The 18494-nt window shown below is 40.8% G+C and overlaps 1 protein-coding gene across 1 annotated transcript; it reads left to right on the top strand.

Annotated features, from left to right (window-relative positions):
* Positions 1–1284: 1284 nt before the first annotated feature.
* Positions 1285–18218, top strand: cratb (carnitine O-acetyltransferase b). The gene is made up of 15 exons (XM_075449435.1): positions 1285–1653; positions 1946–2170; positions 2798–2916; positions 4394–4447; positions 7799–7964; positions 9612–9786; positions 10075–10165; positions 10436–10523; positions 10610–10710; positions 11572–11691; positions 13436–13558; positions 15976–16111; positions 16220–16282; positions 16368–16505; positions 17353–18218. Exons 1-15 carry the CDS (start codon positions 1603–1605, stop codon positions 17554–17556), a joined length of 1854 nt encoding a protein of 617 aa, XP_075305550.1. The 5' UTR covers positions 1285–1602; the 3' UTR covers positions 17557–18218.
* The last annotated feature ends 276 nt before the right edge of the window (positions 18219–18494 follow it).

The raw sequence follows: 18494 nt of genomic DNA on the forward strand, positions 1-18494 counted from the left end.
TTGTGTTTGTTTGGAAATCTGAGCTGATTTAACTTCCTTCACACAGGTAACATCACATTGTTTTTTGTTTGTACACTGTGTTGTAGATTGCATTTGTCAGTTATTTATTATACATTGCAAGACATACTGATTTGTACAATTTTAACATTTAAGATTCAAGATCCCGGTCAGGGACACTATAAGAAAACTAAGTTTAAGTCCAGCAGAAGAGGTCATACAAAGAAAGGCAATCAACATTGAAACTAAACAAGGCCAGGGCAGGCAGAAAGGACCAAAACTTTCTCATTGAATATAGATGGACACAAGGAGTAACAGTTTGATATATGGAAACAGAATGCACAAAACACTGGGAACATTTAGAAGGCTAAGAGTGACTACTATCTGACAAATGATGGCTGAACACATTAAACTGAAGTGAGTGATGAGGTGGATGTTTGGTAAAAAATGAGAGCATGAATCTTCTAGGGCGAAATATTTAATAATAAATCAGGAGGAGGCAACAAAACCACAAACAACCATGGCAAAAAATTAGACAAAAATATTCCCAGGTTTGAGTTGATGCAATGTAATTTTGAAGACAAGAAATTCTGATATTTAAAACTATTAATGTTGTGCATTTCAAAGTTATTTGGTGGTTTTAGTAAAAATCATATGACAATTTTCATTCAATTTAACTGGAAGATTTAACTTTCTCCAACAACATGAAAATTACTTCTAAGAACATTTTAATCCATCAAAGAAACTATGGTATTTTGAACAAGAAAAACATTTTGGCTATTATTGAGCATCTGACTTTTTTTTTTAAAGAAAATTAAGTATTTTATATATTTTTGTCTTATGAACCTTTATTGTCATTGCAATGTGGAGGTACAACGAAATGGAAGGTGCTCCCGCAGAGCCATCCTGCACCACAAAGATTAAAAACAAAGCAAAAAACAACAAAAAGGATATTATAAACATAAAAACATTTGGATTAAAACTATAAAAAAGATCAAATAGAGAAAAAGGAGGTAAGAATAGAGTTAAAGATTTAAAGTGGCTGCAGATATTGCAAAATTATATTATTATTATCTGATTTTATATAGTAAAATGAGACGTATACGTACATATAATTATGAATGCCGTTTGAAACTCGGTAAAGTGTCATAGAAGATAATTTTGCTATATTTTATCTTTGTTCCGTGTGCACCCGTGGGATGAAACAGCGAATCCCAGTGGGTGGATTAGGTACTGCACCCTGAATGCAACGCTCCGTCACGTAGCTGTTTACGGAAACCTACGTCAGCACGTGTGCAGCAGTCTTCAAGCTTCTGTCCAGTACGTGAGTCTTTGCATGCTCGGTGCTCGAAGGAACAGACCAAGGAGGAGGGCAACGTGGTGTTTCTCTGCTGTCCGCCCCGAAGCACTTATTATTTCAAACTTTTGTTTGTCGACCGATGAGGACCGCGGTGCGCGTCCATCATGGAGAAGTAGGAGGAGGTCTGAGCTTCGGTTTGGCAATCTGACGGTGTGCAGACTGAGCGAAACTTCTCTGGACATAAAGGCGAAGCTGCTTTCTTGTGTCACATGCGACACCTGAGCAGATTTCTGATTTGAGGAAACATGATTTTCAGGAGTATTCACTCGACTACGTGCAGAGCATGGTTGTCCAGGGTGAGTCTCCTTTTGTTTGGAGAGCTTTTGACACGCTGCAGAGCTGTGCTGTTGTCGACCTTTTGGCCTCTGTGCTCGCACACAGATGGCGTTTTTCTGACCGCAACAGGGCTGTTTACTGAATATGAAGTAACAGTATTTATTTCTGCTATCATAGTTATTACACTTCCTGTTCTGATACGCTCTGTGATCACGCCCTGTTTTTTTTCCTCTTTTTTTTATTGGTATTTGGTCAGTTTGATTTCAGTATGTCTGCAGAACACACAGAACATATTTCCCCATCTTTTTGTAGGTTTCCTCGCGGCAGGAGACATGTTTTTATTCCTCCGTGCCCCCGCAGCCGGTGCCCCCTCTGACCCAGACCCTACAGGTCTATCTGCGGTCTCTGGAGCCCCTGCTGCCCCCGGAGGAGCTCAACCACACCCAGAGGATAGTGCAGGAGTTCGGCAGGCCGGGCGGTCTCGGGCATCATCTGCAGGAAGGGCTGGAAACCAGAACCAGAATCTCCAGGAACTGGGTGTGTGTCTGTTGTCAGTGTGTGAAAGGGACAGATGTTAGAGGTGGTCCACCTCTATAGCAGTAGTGGTTTCTTTTGGCTTTTATGACATAAATTTGTCCCACATTTATTTATATGGCCAACAAACATGGAGTGTGGACAGGCACAAAACATATTAAACTCTTATTTATTAAATAAATACTATGTAGTCATTTATTGTAACTAAATTATATGAAAAATGTGATTTTTAGAATAACAATGCTTCATTTTTTTGTAGAATTTTAAAGAACATGACATATTCATGGTTCTAGTTGTAGATGATAATACTTTTAATAATACTCTGCACTTTGATTTAAAATGCACATATAAGCACTGGAAATGTGTACCACTCAACTTTTTATGACAGTAATGCGTTGGTTTGGGAAAAAATGTGATGATTAAAGAAAGTGTCTATTTCTGTTCAAGTCAGTTTTATTCATAGCAATAAATCACCCAAAAAACGTCCTCACGGCGGTAGAGAACAGCAAGCGTCAAGCAAACAAAAAAAAGACAGAGAACACATTAATCTTCTCGAGTAAATCTCTGAAACTTTGTAGATATTGGGACGCTCTGAGCTGATTTGTGCGTCTTTGTGCTTCCTGCCTACAGATTTCAGACTGGTGGGTGCAGTGGGCGTACCTGTCGAGCAGACAGCCTCTCCCCGTCCACTCGAATCCGGCCATCTCTCTGCCCAGGAGAGATTATAACGACTGGAGGAGCCAGCTGGTGTGAGTCCACACGTGCTGATGCAGAAACGGGAGTTTCATGGCTTGTTTAATGTTGTGGAAGTGATTGTGTCGAGGTGTAAACGCACGTATAACCTCTCAGACTCCCCTTTTAATGATAAAGGCCTTCAGATAATTGGTGATTTTATTTGTGTTGGTTAAAAAAGATAAGATATTCATTACTACGTGCAACTTTTTGACCTTTTCTGACTTTCTCCATCCAGATTACAACTGTAGATCTGAAAACTTGGGTAACTTGACCCTTCACTGATAATCCCATAATGTCATTATCTATGTTTGATAAACCACTGCTAGTCAGTGTGTGTTACTTTGTTTTCCTCAAAAACAACAAGGACAGACAATGAGGACATGACTCATCAGTGATGCCGAAGGCCAGGAATTTACTTCCTTTTTAATCACACATTCACTTAAAGGTGGAGGATGAGATGTTTTCTGGAGCATTTTTTATCATATTGTCTGAAAACCTCCTCACGACCCCATTGCACCCAGTAAAATAGAATGTTTGGGGAAAAAAAATATATTTTAGTCCATTGTAGAGGGTGTAGCAAGAGGAAATGTCTGACCAATAGAAGTAATGATGAGAGTTACTTCTATTGGATTCTGACACGCCAATCAACCGTCAGCCCCCCTCACCCCTCCCCCCTGCGTGTTCACAGACTCGTGACTCGTTCATGTGTTTTTAAGACGTGGTTTCAAGGGATGGGCTGAAGGGAGAGGCAAGGTTGTGTATTTTCAAAAATATAGCTTGCAGGAACCGTTTTTCCAAGATCTCATACCCCACCTTTGAGCAACTTGCTCTGTTGTAATTGCTCACATACTTGGCAGTGTACCAAGCCTGTTACCGGATGATTTTCCAACGGATCATCCACACCAGATAAAACAAACATGTCCATCTACTCTGTTTCTCCAAGATTTTTCTTCTGTTCACGGACGTTTCCTAAGTGGTACAGATCTCGTGCAGGGGTGAAGATGCTGTGTAGAGATACTGGTCATTTTGGACTCCTCTACAAGCTTTTCTTCGAAACTTTCTGTCCATTTTTTTAATTTATTTTTTTATTTTTATTTTTTTTACCGCTGCCAACCCTTTAACCCTACATTTGCTCAATTTTAACCCTACTCTGCACCTACGTGTCGCCTACATGTTGCATTTTTCAAACGCGTAGTGCTAATTGACGAAATGACGCTCCAAACAAACAGGATACCCAAGGCTGCCATGATAAACACATGCGTATCTGTAATTAAAAGGCAGTTATTCCTCGCTTAACACCCCAAAAGACTAAAAGAAAGCCAATGCCTGAGTTTTCAGATTAAACTGGGTCAGTGGCATTTTAGAAGTCTCTGTTTTAGGCTTCAGTGTATGCTATATCATTTATTTAAGCATAATACACATGATTTAGCTGTGCTCTCAGTATGCAATGTCATTCTGTCGCATAATAACAACGAGTTTGTTCCCTCCCAGGTTTGCATCCAAACTGATAGCAGCAGTTCTGGACTTCAAGGCCAAAATGCACACGTGAGTCTTTAAATGGATTTATTTTTATCATGTTCATTTGCCTTTTCTTTTCTTTTTTTTGTTATTAGAAACGATAAACAAATGAACAGTAAAGACGCTCGAACACGACTCACACCTGCATCCATATTAAATAATATATAATATGAGAAGCTTTTCTCCTTCATCATTCATTCAAAAAACACCTTTTTTTCCCATTTTCGTTATCTTAAGCATATACCTGTTCGAAGTCCCTCCTCCTGCCCTTAGAAATGTAAGCCAGTCTCTCCAGATCAACACATTCCAGCAGTTTTTTTTTTTTGTCCATATTTTTATTGACGGAGGCTCTGTTCTCTTCAAACAAAATGCGACAGTTGCTCTGGCCTGGAAAAGTCTAAAGTCTAAAAGCTTGGTCCGTTACTGTGTTGGTATGAGATTCTTCGAATATATTACAAGTATGCTGAGTTGGCGTCTTGGGGCTGTGGTATTAAACGTGTGCCTTAATTTGCTAATAAGCTTTATATTAGTGTTTTCTCACACACGAGCATGGCGGTCAGTCCCATTTGTTCAGTGATCCTCCTTCACTCGCTTCTATTTTTGTGCCCTCACACTTCACCCAGCTGGCGGCTGTATTAAGTTAATCTGTGCCTGAACTTATTTGCACAGACTGTAACAGTATCTGCAGCTCTTTACGAGGACCTGATGAGGAATGTTGGTGGAATATCGGTTGTAAACGGAGGGTTTTAGTCTAAGTAGCAGATTGGTTTATAATTATTTTTGTTAACTGTTGGTGTGAATCCAAACCTCTGGTCACATTTGAAGGATTTCAGGCTGAATTTGCCTTTTTCCTGAAACACCTTCTATATTTTTCTCCACTTCCTGTTGCCTTTCCTTATTTACTCGCTCCACTGGATCTGATGTTTTTCTTGTTTTCTGTAAAAATAAGGTTATAAATGCGCAGCGTGCACGTTTAATTGAAAATTTTCTACCTATATTTTGTGGCTTTGTTTCCACTGCGTGCCGATGGCCGGAGAAGTTTTACAGTTATATCAAACGCATGTAATAAACATTGTAACTAATTAGTTGTAAGATTTATGATGGAAGTAATTAGCCTGACTACGTCATACTCACGATTCTAGTCAGAATGTGAGTCTGATATCGCTCGATAGAGATTTGAGTATGGGGCGTGTTTCAACCGAACCAGGAGAAAAAATGCCTCTTCGCTCAATTGGATAGACCTACAACCAATCAGAGCAACGTAGAATGTGACGTAGAGTAAGCAACACACACTTGTTGTAGGAAGGACGGCAAAAACATCTTTTCTATCGATAAAAGCCTTTATCGCGTTCCTCTGTTCGTCTTTCAAAATGAATGCAATGTGGAGATCATGTAGAACAGACTCGATGGCAGAATCTACACACCCTAGCTCTCCAGCGGCAGCCATATTCAGCTCTTTAGTGACGTAGTTGATAATGTCCCTGTTGATCATCTGTCCATCATCGTATAAAGCCCGCCCTGGCAATCTGATTGGGTCGACCGATTCTTGGTCGGGCATAATGATTTCCCAACTGAACAGAGCCAGACCGAACTTCCCGACCAAAACTTTTATGGGCGGGGCTAAGTTCGGCTGGCACCCAGGCTAAGAAATAATATCAGATTAGAACAAAACATCAAGTTAGTTAGTTACTTAACAGCATGCTTCACCTGATACTTTAAGGCCAGAATTGATCTTAAAACGTGTTGTACGGATTATTTTTAATGACACACATACTGTTTCAGAGCAAAGCTAACTTCTGGACCTCAAACTGCTTCTGGAGTTTGTCACATCGTGGAAAAATGTGTCATCAACCATTCAGCCAATTATAAATTTTTAAGGGGGTCGTGTCCACTGAATGCTCTGATTTATAGATATCAGATAAGCTCAAAACGCAGCTCATTTGAACTAAACCAATCTTGGTTGTTAGATCAAAACACACATGGCAGATGTTAAATCATTTGATCATCTTCCAGCTGTGAACTATGGCACCAACATTGTTAAAATGTGCAGCTAACATTCTCTGTGGAGGTTATGTCCTGAGTTATCAGCTCAATATGAGCACTCCAGTAGCAGAGTGAGAAACTCTTATCTGTTAATCCCAGCTGTCTCTGCTAAGAATTTGTAAAAACCACCAGGTTAGAAATTGTGCAGATCAACTCTCTGTTACTGTGGCTCTGCACAAAATTCATCCACGAGGCGTCCGCTCACCGTAGTTACTCCTGTTCTCAGAGTAGGTGCACAGCACTCGGACATCCACCGAGCAGTGTTGGCTCCTCACAAAATGGAATCAACCTCTGTTAAGACCAGTTACTGCAGTCTGAGATCGTTAGTCCACCGACCATAAATCTGATTTTCTGAACTGGTTTAAGCCTTCAGCATCTGTAGTGCTGCTTTTCAACTTCACAAAATGAATCCAGTTCTCTTTTCAAAATTTTGGCATTTAGTCGAGCTGCATTTCTATGAAGAGCACGGAACTGCTAGCTCGCTTGCTTGCAGATACACAGCAGCATCGTATGGTTGGCTCGTCCGAGGCTAATGCATCGTAGTACGACTGTTTCTAAGATTACAGGATCGGGGTTGAGTCGGCTTATTACTTTGCTTTGAATACCTATTTTGCTGCATCATCGAGCCCCGATTTCAGACCAGCCCTGAAAACGCATAACAGAAAACTGATGAAAATCTGTTTAATAGTCTAGCTCCACAATTCAGTAAAACGTATTTCTCAGTCAAGATGTTACATGCAAATCCTGGAATTTGCTTTTCTGCATAAAACTGCACAAAACAAAATCTGGTTTAGTATTATCGGAATAAGACATGCTCAGCTTTACACTGCTGAGTAAATAGCAGTGGGCCTGATATTCATCCCTGAGGAACACCTTTACCAAACTCAGCCCACATTACTCAGGTTATTTAGCCAGAATTTGTAGTAAACAGTGTCAGAAATCTTAGATTAGTCTGTTAGTCATATACCACAGTACACGTACTATAAAGCCTAAGCAGGATTCCTGCAGCAGAATGATGTTACCTTCTGTCAATACTTGTGAGTTAATTGGCTATTTTAAGGATTTTGGCCAGACAGGATACCTTCCTTGCCTCTAAATAATCCTCATTGTGGAGAATTTCAGGCATTGATAGTGGGAGCAGTTATTTGGTGATTTGAAAAAGCTTCAGAGAGGTTAATGATGTGTTTGACATTAAATCAAATTTGGATGCTTACATTATCACTGGGAGTAATGTGAACATGTGGTGAGTTTGACGCCTCCGTCCTTTTCTATTCTGCTTTGGAGGTTGACCATGTGAATATTAACATGACACTTGGCTCTCTGCATCTCTATCAGCGGGCAGCTGCCGGTCGAGAACATGCGAGGGAAGCCGCTATGTATGGAGCTCTACCCGCTCCTTTTCTCCTCCTGCAGGATCCCTGGGCCCAAACACGACTATGTCGCCCACTATGGCAACTCCCGACGCTCGCCAACGCACATCACAGTAGTCAGGAACTACCAGGTGGGTTGTGCTGACAATCGGCAGCCGGGGACACTTTGTTTCTTTGATCCACTATCATTCATTGTATCCCTTTTATGTTGTTTTTCTTCAGTTTTGCTGATTTGTACAGATACATTTGCGCCAAAAGGATTACAGGTTGAAGACGTCATATAAAGGAGGGATGCTTCCTGCTGCAATACCATAGTTATATTTTAGTTATATTTTCTGTAAATATTTGCTATGGGACATAAGGAACATCCATGACCTTGCGGGCAAAGGATGGGGCCGCATGTTGCTTCTATTTCAGGATGAAATGTCGTACCTAGAGTGTAATGAACTCTGACCATGCAGGTTTTATTTGCCAAAGAGGGCACAGGATTCCTTTGATGTTAAAAGAGAGAGGTCGCAACCCAGTCCAGTGTCAAACTGGATTCCTAACAAGTCACTGAAAGCTTTAAAAATTATTCTCCAGATAGTTGAGAGAGACACATGGGCTTCTAGGATGTTAATGCTCTTGGCTGTCCTCTGCATGGAGTGCATTGCCAGCCGCTCAGCGTTCGGATAAATCTTTGCCAATCTGGCTTTAGTTAAGTGTGCTCCAGTGTCAGCCATGTTAAGCCACATTTAGAGGATCTAAATGAGTCTGTACCAAGTCCTATTGGTCATCTGTCAAAACTAGCCCAAGGTCAGACGACTTGTATTTCTTGTGTGTGTGTTGATGTTGCTAATGACTTCACGGATATAGGTACTTTATGTTCTGAATTGACTTTAAGGGCATAGTTGACATGATAATCTAATCTTATCTAAATGTGTTTTATTCAAAGCTCCTAATTTCTCCTGAGAAAAACATGCTTTTAAAAAAAGAGGGTCAGGGGTATGTGCAAAACCCATGCAAGATGTTTACACATTTCTCAAGCCATTCATCCTTAGCTGTTGTTTGAGATTTGAGCAAAGATCTGCATTTGAATATATTCATTTCCTCTTATTTAGCCCAGAAGGTCCCATTTGGATACAGAATCTCTTGTTCCAGGGAATTCAGGGGAAGATGGCTGAATTAAACAAATTTCCCATGAAGGTTGTTTGCTGCTTTTTAGTTGAATCCGTTCATCCCTCAAACTGTAAAAGTTTTCCTGTTCCACTGGCTGCAACTCGAGCAATCAAAACACGATCGAGCCCGAGCAGGTTTTGCATATTTAGCCCATTTCATGCCAAACTAAACTAATGTAAAAACAATGAAAACAAGTGCTAAGAGCATCACATACCGCCCTGTTTCATCCATGCTCTCAGATCTACATGAAGGCTGTTTTTAGGTCTTATTTCTTACTTTGGGTTTTGTTGAATTTAATCCAGATCTGTGCTTAACAGCTGAATAGATGTTCTTTACATTAACTTCTGCACCATTTCTTCTTCAAACCCAGCGTTTCAGCCAGTTGAAGTTGAACTGAAGGATTGTTTAATATTTACTACCATAATGCATTTAAAAGCTTTGTCATTCAGTTTGTTTCGGTGTAAATGTTTGACATGAGCACATCTTTATCTTGGGATACTGGCATGTTTGGCGGTTCTTTTCTTGTGTAAAGGTGTTAAAAAGGTATCTTTTCAGCATCTCTCCCCTCACCTGCTTCTCTGATATCTTATCCTCAAATGATTTTTTTCCCCTGCTTCTAGTTCTTCCAGCTGGAGGTTTACAACAGCGATGGCTCGCGGATGACGGAGAGTCAAATCCACGCGCAGCTGCTGAGGATCAGGTCTCAGTCCTGGAAGACCGACAAGGAGCCGATGGGCATCCTGACCAGCGAGCACCGCCACACCTGGGGCGAAGCCTACAACCGCCTGTTAAGAGGTCAATCTCAACCGAGTTATATTTAATACCACACTCTTATAGTTCAGTAGAATATTGGTATATTTACATGTTTTAAGCCATTGAATCCAAGCGAGCAGCTACAGATGATTGTCCAGGGTGTAAATGGGCTCCTTTTCACTGCATAGTTTATAAGGAAAAACTGGCTTAAGAAAAGACATTATATAAACATTGGGTTGTTTTCTTTTTTCATAAATCAAATTATTTAAGAGCAATGCCGTGTCCAGGTTACCGCTCTGTTTTTACTCTGTTTATGTCTCTACCTGTTAGACAAACTGAACCAGGAATCGGTGAGGATGATAGAAACAGGACTTTTCTCCTTGTGTTTGGATTCTCCCGTCATGAGGATATCAGATGAAAGGTATGTGCACACGCACACACACATACTTGGGTGCCTCTGTGTTTGCTGAACTTGTTAAGTAATCCTCTCTGCAGATATCATTGTGCCGCGTGTTGACGTTTGGCAGCATTTGTCACTTCCTGTGTTTCAGCTGTTGCTGCTGTGTCTACAGATTGTGAAACACTTAAATTCTCATGTGTGAGACTTTGAATAGTCATGTTCTGAACCACCTGGTATGCGTCTTTCCTTTTTAGCTTGATGTTTGTTGATTGTTACGAATTTGATTGACAGGTACGCCAGCCGCAAAGCGGCTCAGGTGCTGCACGGGGGCGGGACCTTCTCCAACAGCGGAAACCGCTGGTTTGACAAAACGCTGCAGGTAGGAATGGTCACAGCTGAAAAAGTTAGAATAGACAAGCGGATGCAGCGTTCACGGTGGGCTGACTCCTGTCTGTGTTTGAACAGTTTGTGGTGGGCGAGGACGGCTCATGGGGTCTCCTCTATGAGCAGGCCACGGCTGAGGGTCCGCCCATCGCCAACCTGCTGCATCACATCCTGGAGTACTGGTGAGATGAAGGCTCGCTGATGGGCTGATTCTATGTTCAACAAGCACCAATCTTAGCAGGTTTCGTTTTTTGGGTTCATCAAGCTGTCCAAAAAAGCAGCTTCAATCAAAGATTTAATAATTAAATATTTAGATTGAATTCATTTCAGTTTAATCAACGGTGAAACCTTTGAAAATCATCCCTTGATGGTGTTTATATAAACAAATATATGGTCATTATTGGCTTGTTAATGCTACGATTATGTTTTAACCCAATTTTGGGTCATTTAGAATTTATAATCAGCAGTATTATATGCAGGTTGAATAGTCGTGATTTTGCAGAATAAACTAAATACTCTTAGTCAGTCATTTTCTTACTTCATATGCTGTGTCACTCAGTTTATTAAATCACAGCAGTGCAGAGACATTTAAAGCTTTCCTTTTCTAACTGTATCATTTAAGACTCACAGTGTAGCATCACTGTCTGTAGATGAGCGGTCTCGCTTAATATCACTTATTTTTTACTAGTAAGAATACATGTTTTTTGTTTAGCAGATGTTCTATTTAGACTCTACTAATGTTTACCTGTCAGCTTTTGTTATATCCTGTTAGAAACTGCGCCTAAATATCTCATTGAGGAATGATTGTAAATGCATAGAGCCAGATCACACAGCGAGTTTTAAAGAATCAAGATTCAAAGATATTTGTTGTCAATTCACTACATGTTTGGGACATATGGGAGAATCGAATTGCTGTTTCACCTTGGTAATAAAAAAGGATCAAAGAAATTGATTGTTATGATAACAGATGATAGTAATCAGGTGGACCTGAATTTCTACTTTGCATTTGCACTCATACATATTTTGTTTGTTTTGGTCCGTAGTGAAAAACCAGACCCGAAAAGAGCACCACTGATCCCTCTGCCGATGCCCAAGAAGCTCTACTTTCACATCGACAGAGAGATCAAGCGGGACATAGAACATGCCAAGCAGAACCTCGACATGTGAGCTTTTCAGTTTACTCACTCGGTGCATGTATTGTCATGACGAGGGCGGAGCGTTTACCTCTGACCTCGCTGCACAGCTTCAGCTGGATGTTTGCTTTGAATTTGAACAAAACTGGAGAGAAGTCGCTCTGAGGTAAAACCACAGGACTGTAAACGCATCAATCATTCCCTGTGTTTATGTAGCCTTGGGAAAAAAAAAAAAAAACATAATATGCGCAGAGATTTCTATTCTGTCAGTGCTTTCATGACCACAACCTAAACACACAAAGTCTTAATACGGTGCTGTATGATTTCAGAGGGCTCGTAAATCACTCGGCTGCCCACGTTTAAGTGAGGGTTAAAGCTATTTCTTTCATGCACTGAGGACCGATGTTGATTCTGTTACCAGAATAAGACTGTGTTGATTTATTTTACATCGTTACCAGAAGTTTTGCCCACATTAAGGCTTTTATGAACAGTGTGTAAATATTATTTGAATGCAGCAATGTTGTTTTTAGCAGGCCTAAGTATTCACTGATGTGAATTAGTTGTTAGTGAAGTAGTTGTTCATCATAGAAGTTACAAGTGTTGCCAAAAGCTACAAATTAGATGTCTTTACAAAATGATGTATACTTGTCATTGGTGTCCTTGTAGCTATTCCGAACAAAAATATGAGAAATATAATCTATGATTGGGCCTCAAAAGCCACATTTATACTATCAGACCACTGCAAATAAGAGGTCTCTTTATGCTAGCATGCGCTAGTTGCCCAGAGCTTAAAGCTCTGAGTCAGAAAACCTCTTTACATTCAAATGTGGGTCAAGTGGTGCCGGTGAATTGCCCTAAAACCACCCAACAATACTCTGCACCATTGTGAATGTTACCCACCCTGGTGATGGAACGGTCCCAGGGGAGGAAACCGTGCACATTTTTTGCACAGTGCACAGCAGCGATAGATGAGCACAGGAGGATGCTCAGATGTGTGTGTTTGTAGTGACCCGTCACAGCCGTGCACAACACACAAGTTCACGTGTAAAATTCCAGCGACGATAAATACTGGATGAAGACTCCAGACTCATGAAATCTTTGTTTACTGTCTGAAACTGTAGCTGTCACTCTGCTGTCAGGAGTGAAAAGCTATTCAGACAAATCTGCACTCATCAGAGCATCGTAGCCATAAACTGGAGGTTTCCAGTGGTTTCCATTATGGTGTACAATACAGTATGTTTGCAGTGGAAAGAAATAGCGAGCTGGTGAACGTCCTTGTTCTTAAGTACAAGACACCCACCCCATCTCTTTGACATTGCCTCATACCACAGTAGCCCTTGTCTGGCCCAAGGGTTGTTTCAGGGCCAAAAACCCTGTAAGTCACAATATTGAGGCTATTTGCCCTGGCGTGCACCCGCCAGCCTTTGTTTGGCCTGATATAAACGGCGCTAAAAAGTGTTTTTTTTGTCCTTTGTCCTATCAGCTTTGAAGTATCACTCAGTAGCTCAACTTTCTTGTTATTAATATAAGATCTAACAGTTTTTAATCAAAAAATGACCACGTACTTGCTAACTTAAAATCATCCTATTATCCTACTCTGGTGATACAAAAGACATGATCCTTCCTCATCTATGACCACTTGATTTGAGACTTGATCAGGTATCTCCTCTGTTTCCTCTGCAGGCCACAGGATCCATCTGAAAGCTTGTTAGTTAACCTTGACTTTAGAATGATCTAGTCATAAATGCAAATTCCTGTTTCATATTTCTTGCAGACTGATCAATGACCTCGACGTCAACGTGTTCAACTTTAAGAGGTTTGGCAAAGAACTTCCCAAGCAGCACAGCATGAGTCCCAACTCCTTCATCCAGGTCGCCCTACAGCTCGCCTACTACAGGTCAGAACATCCCTACAAACAAGTGTCATTTTTAAGGATTGTCTCAGAAAAATGAAAAAAGCCAGCACTGCTCATTATAGGAGTTATAACAAGTTCCATTCAACATTTGGTGGGGGGGAGTTCTACCCAATATTTGATTTTTACCTTGTTGTTTTGAGACATTTTGTTTCAGTTCAATTATTTAGTAGACAGTAATGATAAAACACGGAGACTGAAGAACGTTTATGTAATATTTGTAACTTTGTGTGACCCCTACTCATCACGTACTCCCCTCGTCTGTTTGGGGTAGTTGGTTCCGTCCAAGTGTAACGCTGTCTGTGTGCTAACAGCTCAGCTAACAGAGCCGCTAACAGCGGTGATAAAACCATTGTACAATTGTGGTGTAAAGCGCAGTGTGATGTGTAAATAATCAGATTCAGCTAATTTAATCCAAATGTAACTGTGCTAATATATTTTAATAGAATTTATGGATTTTAGAATGATATTGGCGTCAGTGGTTAACCTTCAAATCAGCTAGCATACAGGGTAGTTTTAGCCAAGAGTACTGCTATAACTAATACAAAATAAGAGAGTAGCAACATATTTTGACTAGCAAATTAAAATATTTTAAAGTAGAAAATAGCCTATGTAAATGTACTGTGGTTAGGTAGAGTTTTGAGCGACTTGTACTGAAATGTTTCCATTTTTAGCTGCTTTATACTTCCACTTCAATACATATCAGAAGAAAATCTCAGCTCTCCTGTCTCACATTTTTCTATTTCAATAAGTGTTCAAAATATATAAATAACTATTAGTCAAAGATTAGAGGAAAATTATTCTCTCTTCAATCATCTCGGGACTCCTTGGATTTATCTGGTGACCCTGTATTTAAAACTGTGAAGTATTTCAACAACAAACATACTGTGTACACACTGATGTTTTGACATATTAAGATCTCAAATGTATAATGATAACAGGTTCAGAGGCACTGAAGTGGCACTGATATACATACAACAGTTGTTACTATTTTTTTACATTTACTTGAGTAGAATTTCTTCATACTGAACTTTTAATTATAATGAAGTATTTTCATATAACTTTACTTGTACTTCTACTAAATTATGGCATTTAAAAATGCCTTCTGCCACTGCATTGTTTCATAGCATTGTTATGAGATTAAGTTGCTTATTCATTGGGAGGTTGTAATAGCAATCAGACACGTGAAATAGGGTATGCAACCGGCATTCCGACATCCCGTCACTCAGACATGACGCCACTGCGACATCCCGCCATTCCGACACTTTGATACCGCCATTCCGACACTTGTTGGGAGCTGTCAGGGTCGGACTGGGGAAAAAAATCGCGAAAACTGAAACCAACATTTAAATTTGGTATTCCTTTTGCAGCCACGTGCATTTATCTAACCTGCTGTCCCCTCCACAAGCACAAGGCATGCATGAATTAATTGAAGTCATCTCCGATTCTGTGTGGGCCGCGATCTTGTTAATGACTGAAATACGTCATGAAGCTTTTCGTTGAATTACATTTGATTTGTATAGGCCTAATATCGAAAAACTTGCACAAGATTTGATCTTTTTTTGCATCTTAACTACCACGGTAACATAGGCTAAACATTGCATTTGCTGGTTTTCTGGTGCTGTGCTGTCTTTGCTATGCGCATCTCCGCTTCACTTTGACAGCATTCTCAGTGGTTTAAGGTAAAATAAATTGAGGCAATTGTCACAAAAACAAATAGCATCCGTTTTACACTGCCAAATGAAATATTGGCTACACAACGAGCCCCTCGTCAGCCCTCATCATCAGTAAATTTCTGAGTGGGTGCGATCAGTCTTGCTTGACTTGCGTGTTGGAATGTCTCTCTCTCGGGCATGTGCAGTCCTATTATTGCATGGCGAGCTGTCCACGCGTGTGGTGCTGAAATCGCGTGTCGGAATGGTGGTATGTTGAAAATAAAAAATCATACCGCCATTCCGACAAAAGAAAAAATGAAATTCGGAATGACGGGACGTTTAATTTCTAAAAAAAATGTCACCATTCCGACAATTGAACGTCAATGTCGGTATGTCGGAATGGCAGCATGTAACTGTGAAATAGTCCAGGGCCTCCCCAGTAATGTGTTCCAACTCCTCCAGGCGAGTTATATAATCTCGTTTGGATGCTCTGTCTCCAAACCAGAGGTCCAAATGACCAGACACGCCCAGAAAACATCCAGTGGAATTCGGCTCCTTTGAAGAAAACTTTTACCAAAATTCCCACCAAGTATCTGAGCTCCTCTGATATTAACCCCGACTCCCTGTAGCGTATTATCTCTGTGATTACCCAAAGCTTATAATCATTAAAGAACAACTTTGCACCAATCCTGCACAAACATTCTGGTGTGTTTAGGTCTCTTTTGAGCCTTTTGATTTTTCCTACAGAGTCCACAATGAGGTCTGTCCTTCCTGTGATATCGCCTCTCAGAGGATGTTCCGTGGAGGAAGGACGGAGTACATCCGCTCGCCCACAAATCAGGCACTTAAATTCATTCTGGCTTTCGATCGTCCATCTGTGTCGGTGAGAAGCTCAAACTTATGCCATCGGCAAACACGTTGTTTTGGCTCGTTCTCGTCTTTCTGGTGTTAGATGATTTCTATCTCGAAATGACTGAAATGTTTTTTTCAGCGGGAAGCAAAACTGGAACTGCTCAGAGAGGCTGTGGATGCCTATTCAGCTCTGACTGTACAGGTAAACAACAAATTAACTATAAAAAAAACTGCTTCTGTCAGCTGTTTTTATGTGATAAACAATCCCTGTTCCTGCGACTGCTCAGGCACTTAAAGGACACGGTATTGATCGCCATCTACTGGGGCTCAAGCTGCAGGCCATCGAGGAGGGACTGAGCATTCCCAAAATCTTCATGGACACAGCGTTCGGTCTGGCAACGCACTGGAAGCTGCGGACAGGACAGGTGTGTTTGTGTGCCGGTTGAACAGTTTTCATACAGAAGGCATTTCCGCTGGGGCTCACCAGAAAGTGGGAAATTTGTAGTTATGTTATGAAAAAGCGAACACAAGAATGGGAACTCTCTATCAGGTGTTTCCTGTTTTCTTTGTCAAGTGATATTCTGTTAATGTGTCGCATTTACTGCCAGCCCGTTCATTTGGGGAAGTTCCAGCTGTTCGTTCCAGTGATCAGAGGTTTATTTTTCACCTGATTTTACAATGTTCGTGACTGCATGTGATTTATTTTTTTTTTTTATGGCCTGCTGTAATCTCCCCGTTTATAAGTCACATTTTGTATCAAAACACTTCTACAGTATAGTTGAACACTATACTAAAGTGTGGTGAGGCACTTTTATTTCCTTGTTTTATGAAATCTAACTTTAAACGTCGTCATAGTGAGATCACTTTATGGGAGGCGTGTTGTTGTAATAGATGAAATAGGACAAGTTGTCAGCTAAATAGAGAATTTAAAAGAATGAAACCTTCTCTAAAGACAGTCATGTGATGTCAGACTGAAGAGGGAAATCTGAGGAAAGTCGTGGCTCTATTTTCAGAAGTTGTTATCAGGGGTTCAACTTGGATTTCCTCAAACACTAAATTAGAGGCAGCAGTTTGGCAGAAACCATCAGATATATTACACTTTGTTCACAATGATTAGACATCAAAATATTTGGGCAGCAGCTGCCGAACGGATCTACAAATGAGTTTTTGTTTCCAGGATGAAGACTAAGATGTGAATTGATAACTTCTGTTGAAGTCTTGTATCTTTATTCCTTTTTGATTCATTCATATTGTCCTCTTTGGTCCCTTCAGGTGCCTGCGAACACAGACAGCGTGATGTGTTTCGGGCCGCTCGTGCCCGACGGTTACGCCGTGTGTTACAACCCTCAGGCAGACCACGTCCACTTTTCCGTTAGCGCCTTCAACTGCTGCGATGAGACGGATGCCGAGACGTTAGCTCGCACTCTGAAGGACACCTTGTGTCATCTACAGGAGCTGCTGCAGCCTACTGTGTAGATCTGCGGCCGCAACGTCCGACAGGGTCAAGCGGTTCTTCATCACCGAGGAGAAAACACTGTTTCTGAAAACATTTTGTGCAGGTCTTTTTGAGCCTTGTTGTTGTCATGTACGCCTCATTAGAGCCTTTGATTCTGAGAGAGCTGGACGCTGTGGCTCCGAGGTGCTTTTGATACTTTTTTAAGCTTTTCATTCAGCAATAAATCTTTCTCTTTCTGCATGATCAAATTGATCATGAAGTTTTTGAGGATACAGTGAAAGAAAGACGGAGTTTAAAGCTAACCTGACACTCCAGCTTTAATCAGAACAAGCCAAATGATGAACTGACTGCTCGCCTTTTTCACCTCAGGAGATCACCAGCGGCCTTCTGGTACCTTCCACTGAGACTGATCTTTGATATTTTACTCTGCCAAAGGGGTTAATCGACACGGATTTTGGAAAGTTTGATTTAGTAGATTAACACAAGTGTTTGAAACGGACCAAAGGACATGAAGCAGGTTGTTTATGGTTATCGTGTTAGGAAACAATTGATGTTTTTGTCCCTGAGTTGAGACCACTCGATTTTCAGGATGTACATTGATTATAGGTTTGGCCCCATTTGAGGGGCGTGTAATTCTTCTGTGAACCTGCAGGACTGCTCAATAAAGCCCGTTATCGCATGAGTACTCATTTCACTGCTTTGTTTTGTGCAAGAGACAGAGTAAGATGGAGACAGGTGGAGGGTGGTGCCTGTTTTCTACACACCTGTGGCTCTTTGTTTTTGGTGTTCCTGCAGAAGTTAAAGGGCTGTTATGTATGAGACTTAACGATGACACAGCAGACTCTCAGGGGACCTTTGAAAATACTTTGACTTTCTTAAACATGGACTTTTTTTTTTTAAAGTCAATTGTACCGTTGCTGATTTACAGCAAGTGTGTGCTTTGTCAGCATCTTATTGC

This window comes from Odontesthes bonariensis, chromosome 18 (genome assembly GCF_027942865.1).
Source record: "Odontesthes bonariensis isolate fOdoBon6 chromosome 18, fOdoBon6.hap1, whole genome shotgun sequence".
Classification (NCBI taxonomy): Eukaryota; Metazoa; Chordata; class Actinopteri; order Atheriniformes; family Atherinopsidae; genus Odontesthes; species Odontesthes bonariensis.

Excerpts from the sequence above, each read along its gene's own strand:
- cratb (XM_075449435.1), top strand. The coding sequence starts at position 1,603 with ATGATTTTCAGGAGTATTCACTCGACTACGTGCAGAGCATGGTTGTCC. Across the intron at positions 10,166-10,435 it reads ATGAGGATATCAGATGAAAG|GTACGCCAGCCGCAAAGCGG; the intron begins GTATGTGCACAC and ends TTTGATTGACAG. Across the intron at positions 16,283-16,367 it reads ATTCAGCTCTGACTGTACAG|GCACTTAAAGGACACGGTAT; the intron begins GTAAACAACAAA and ends GCGACTGCTCAG.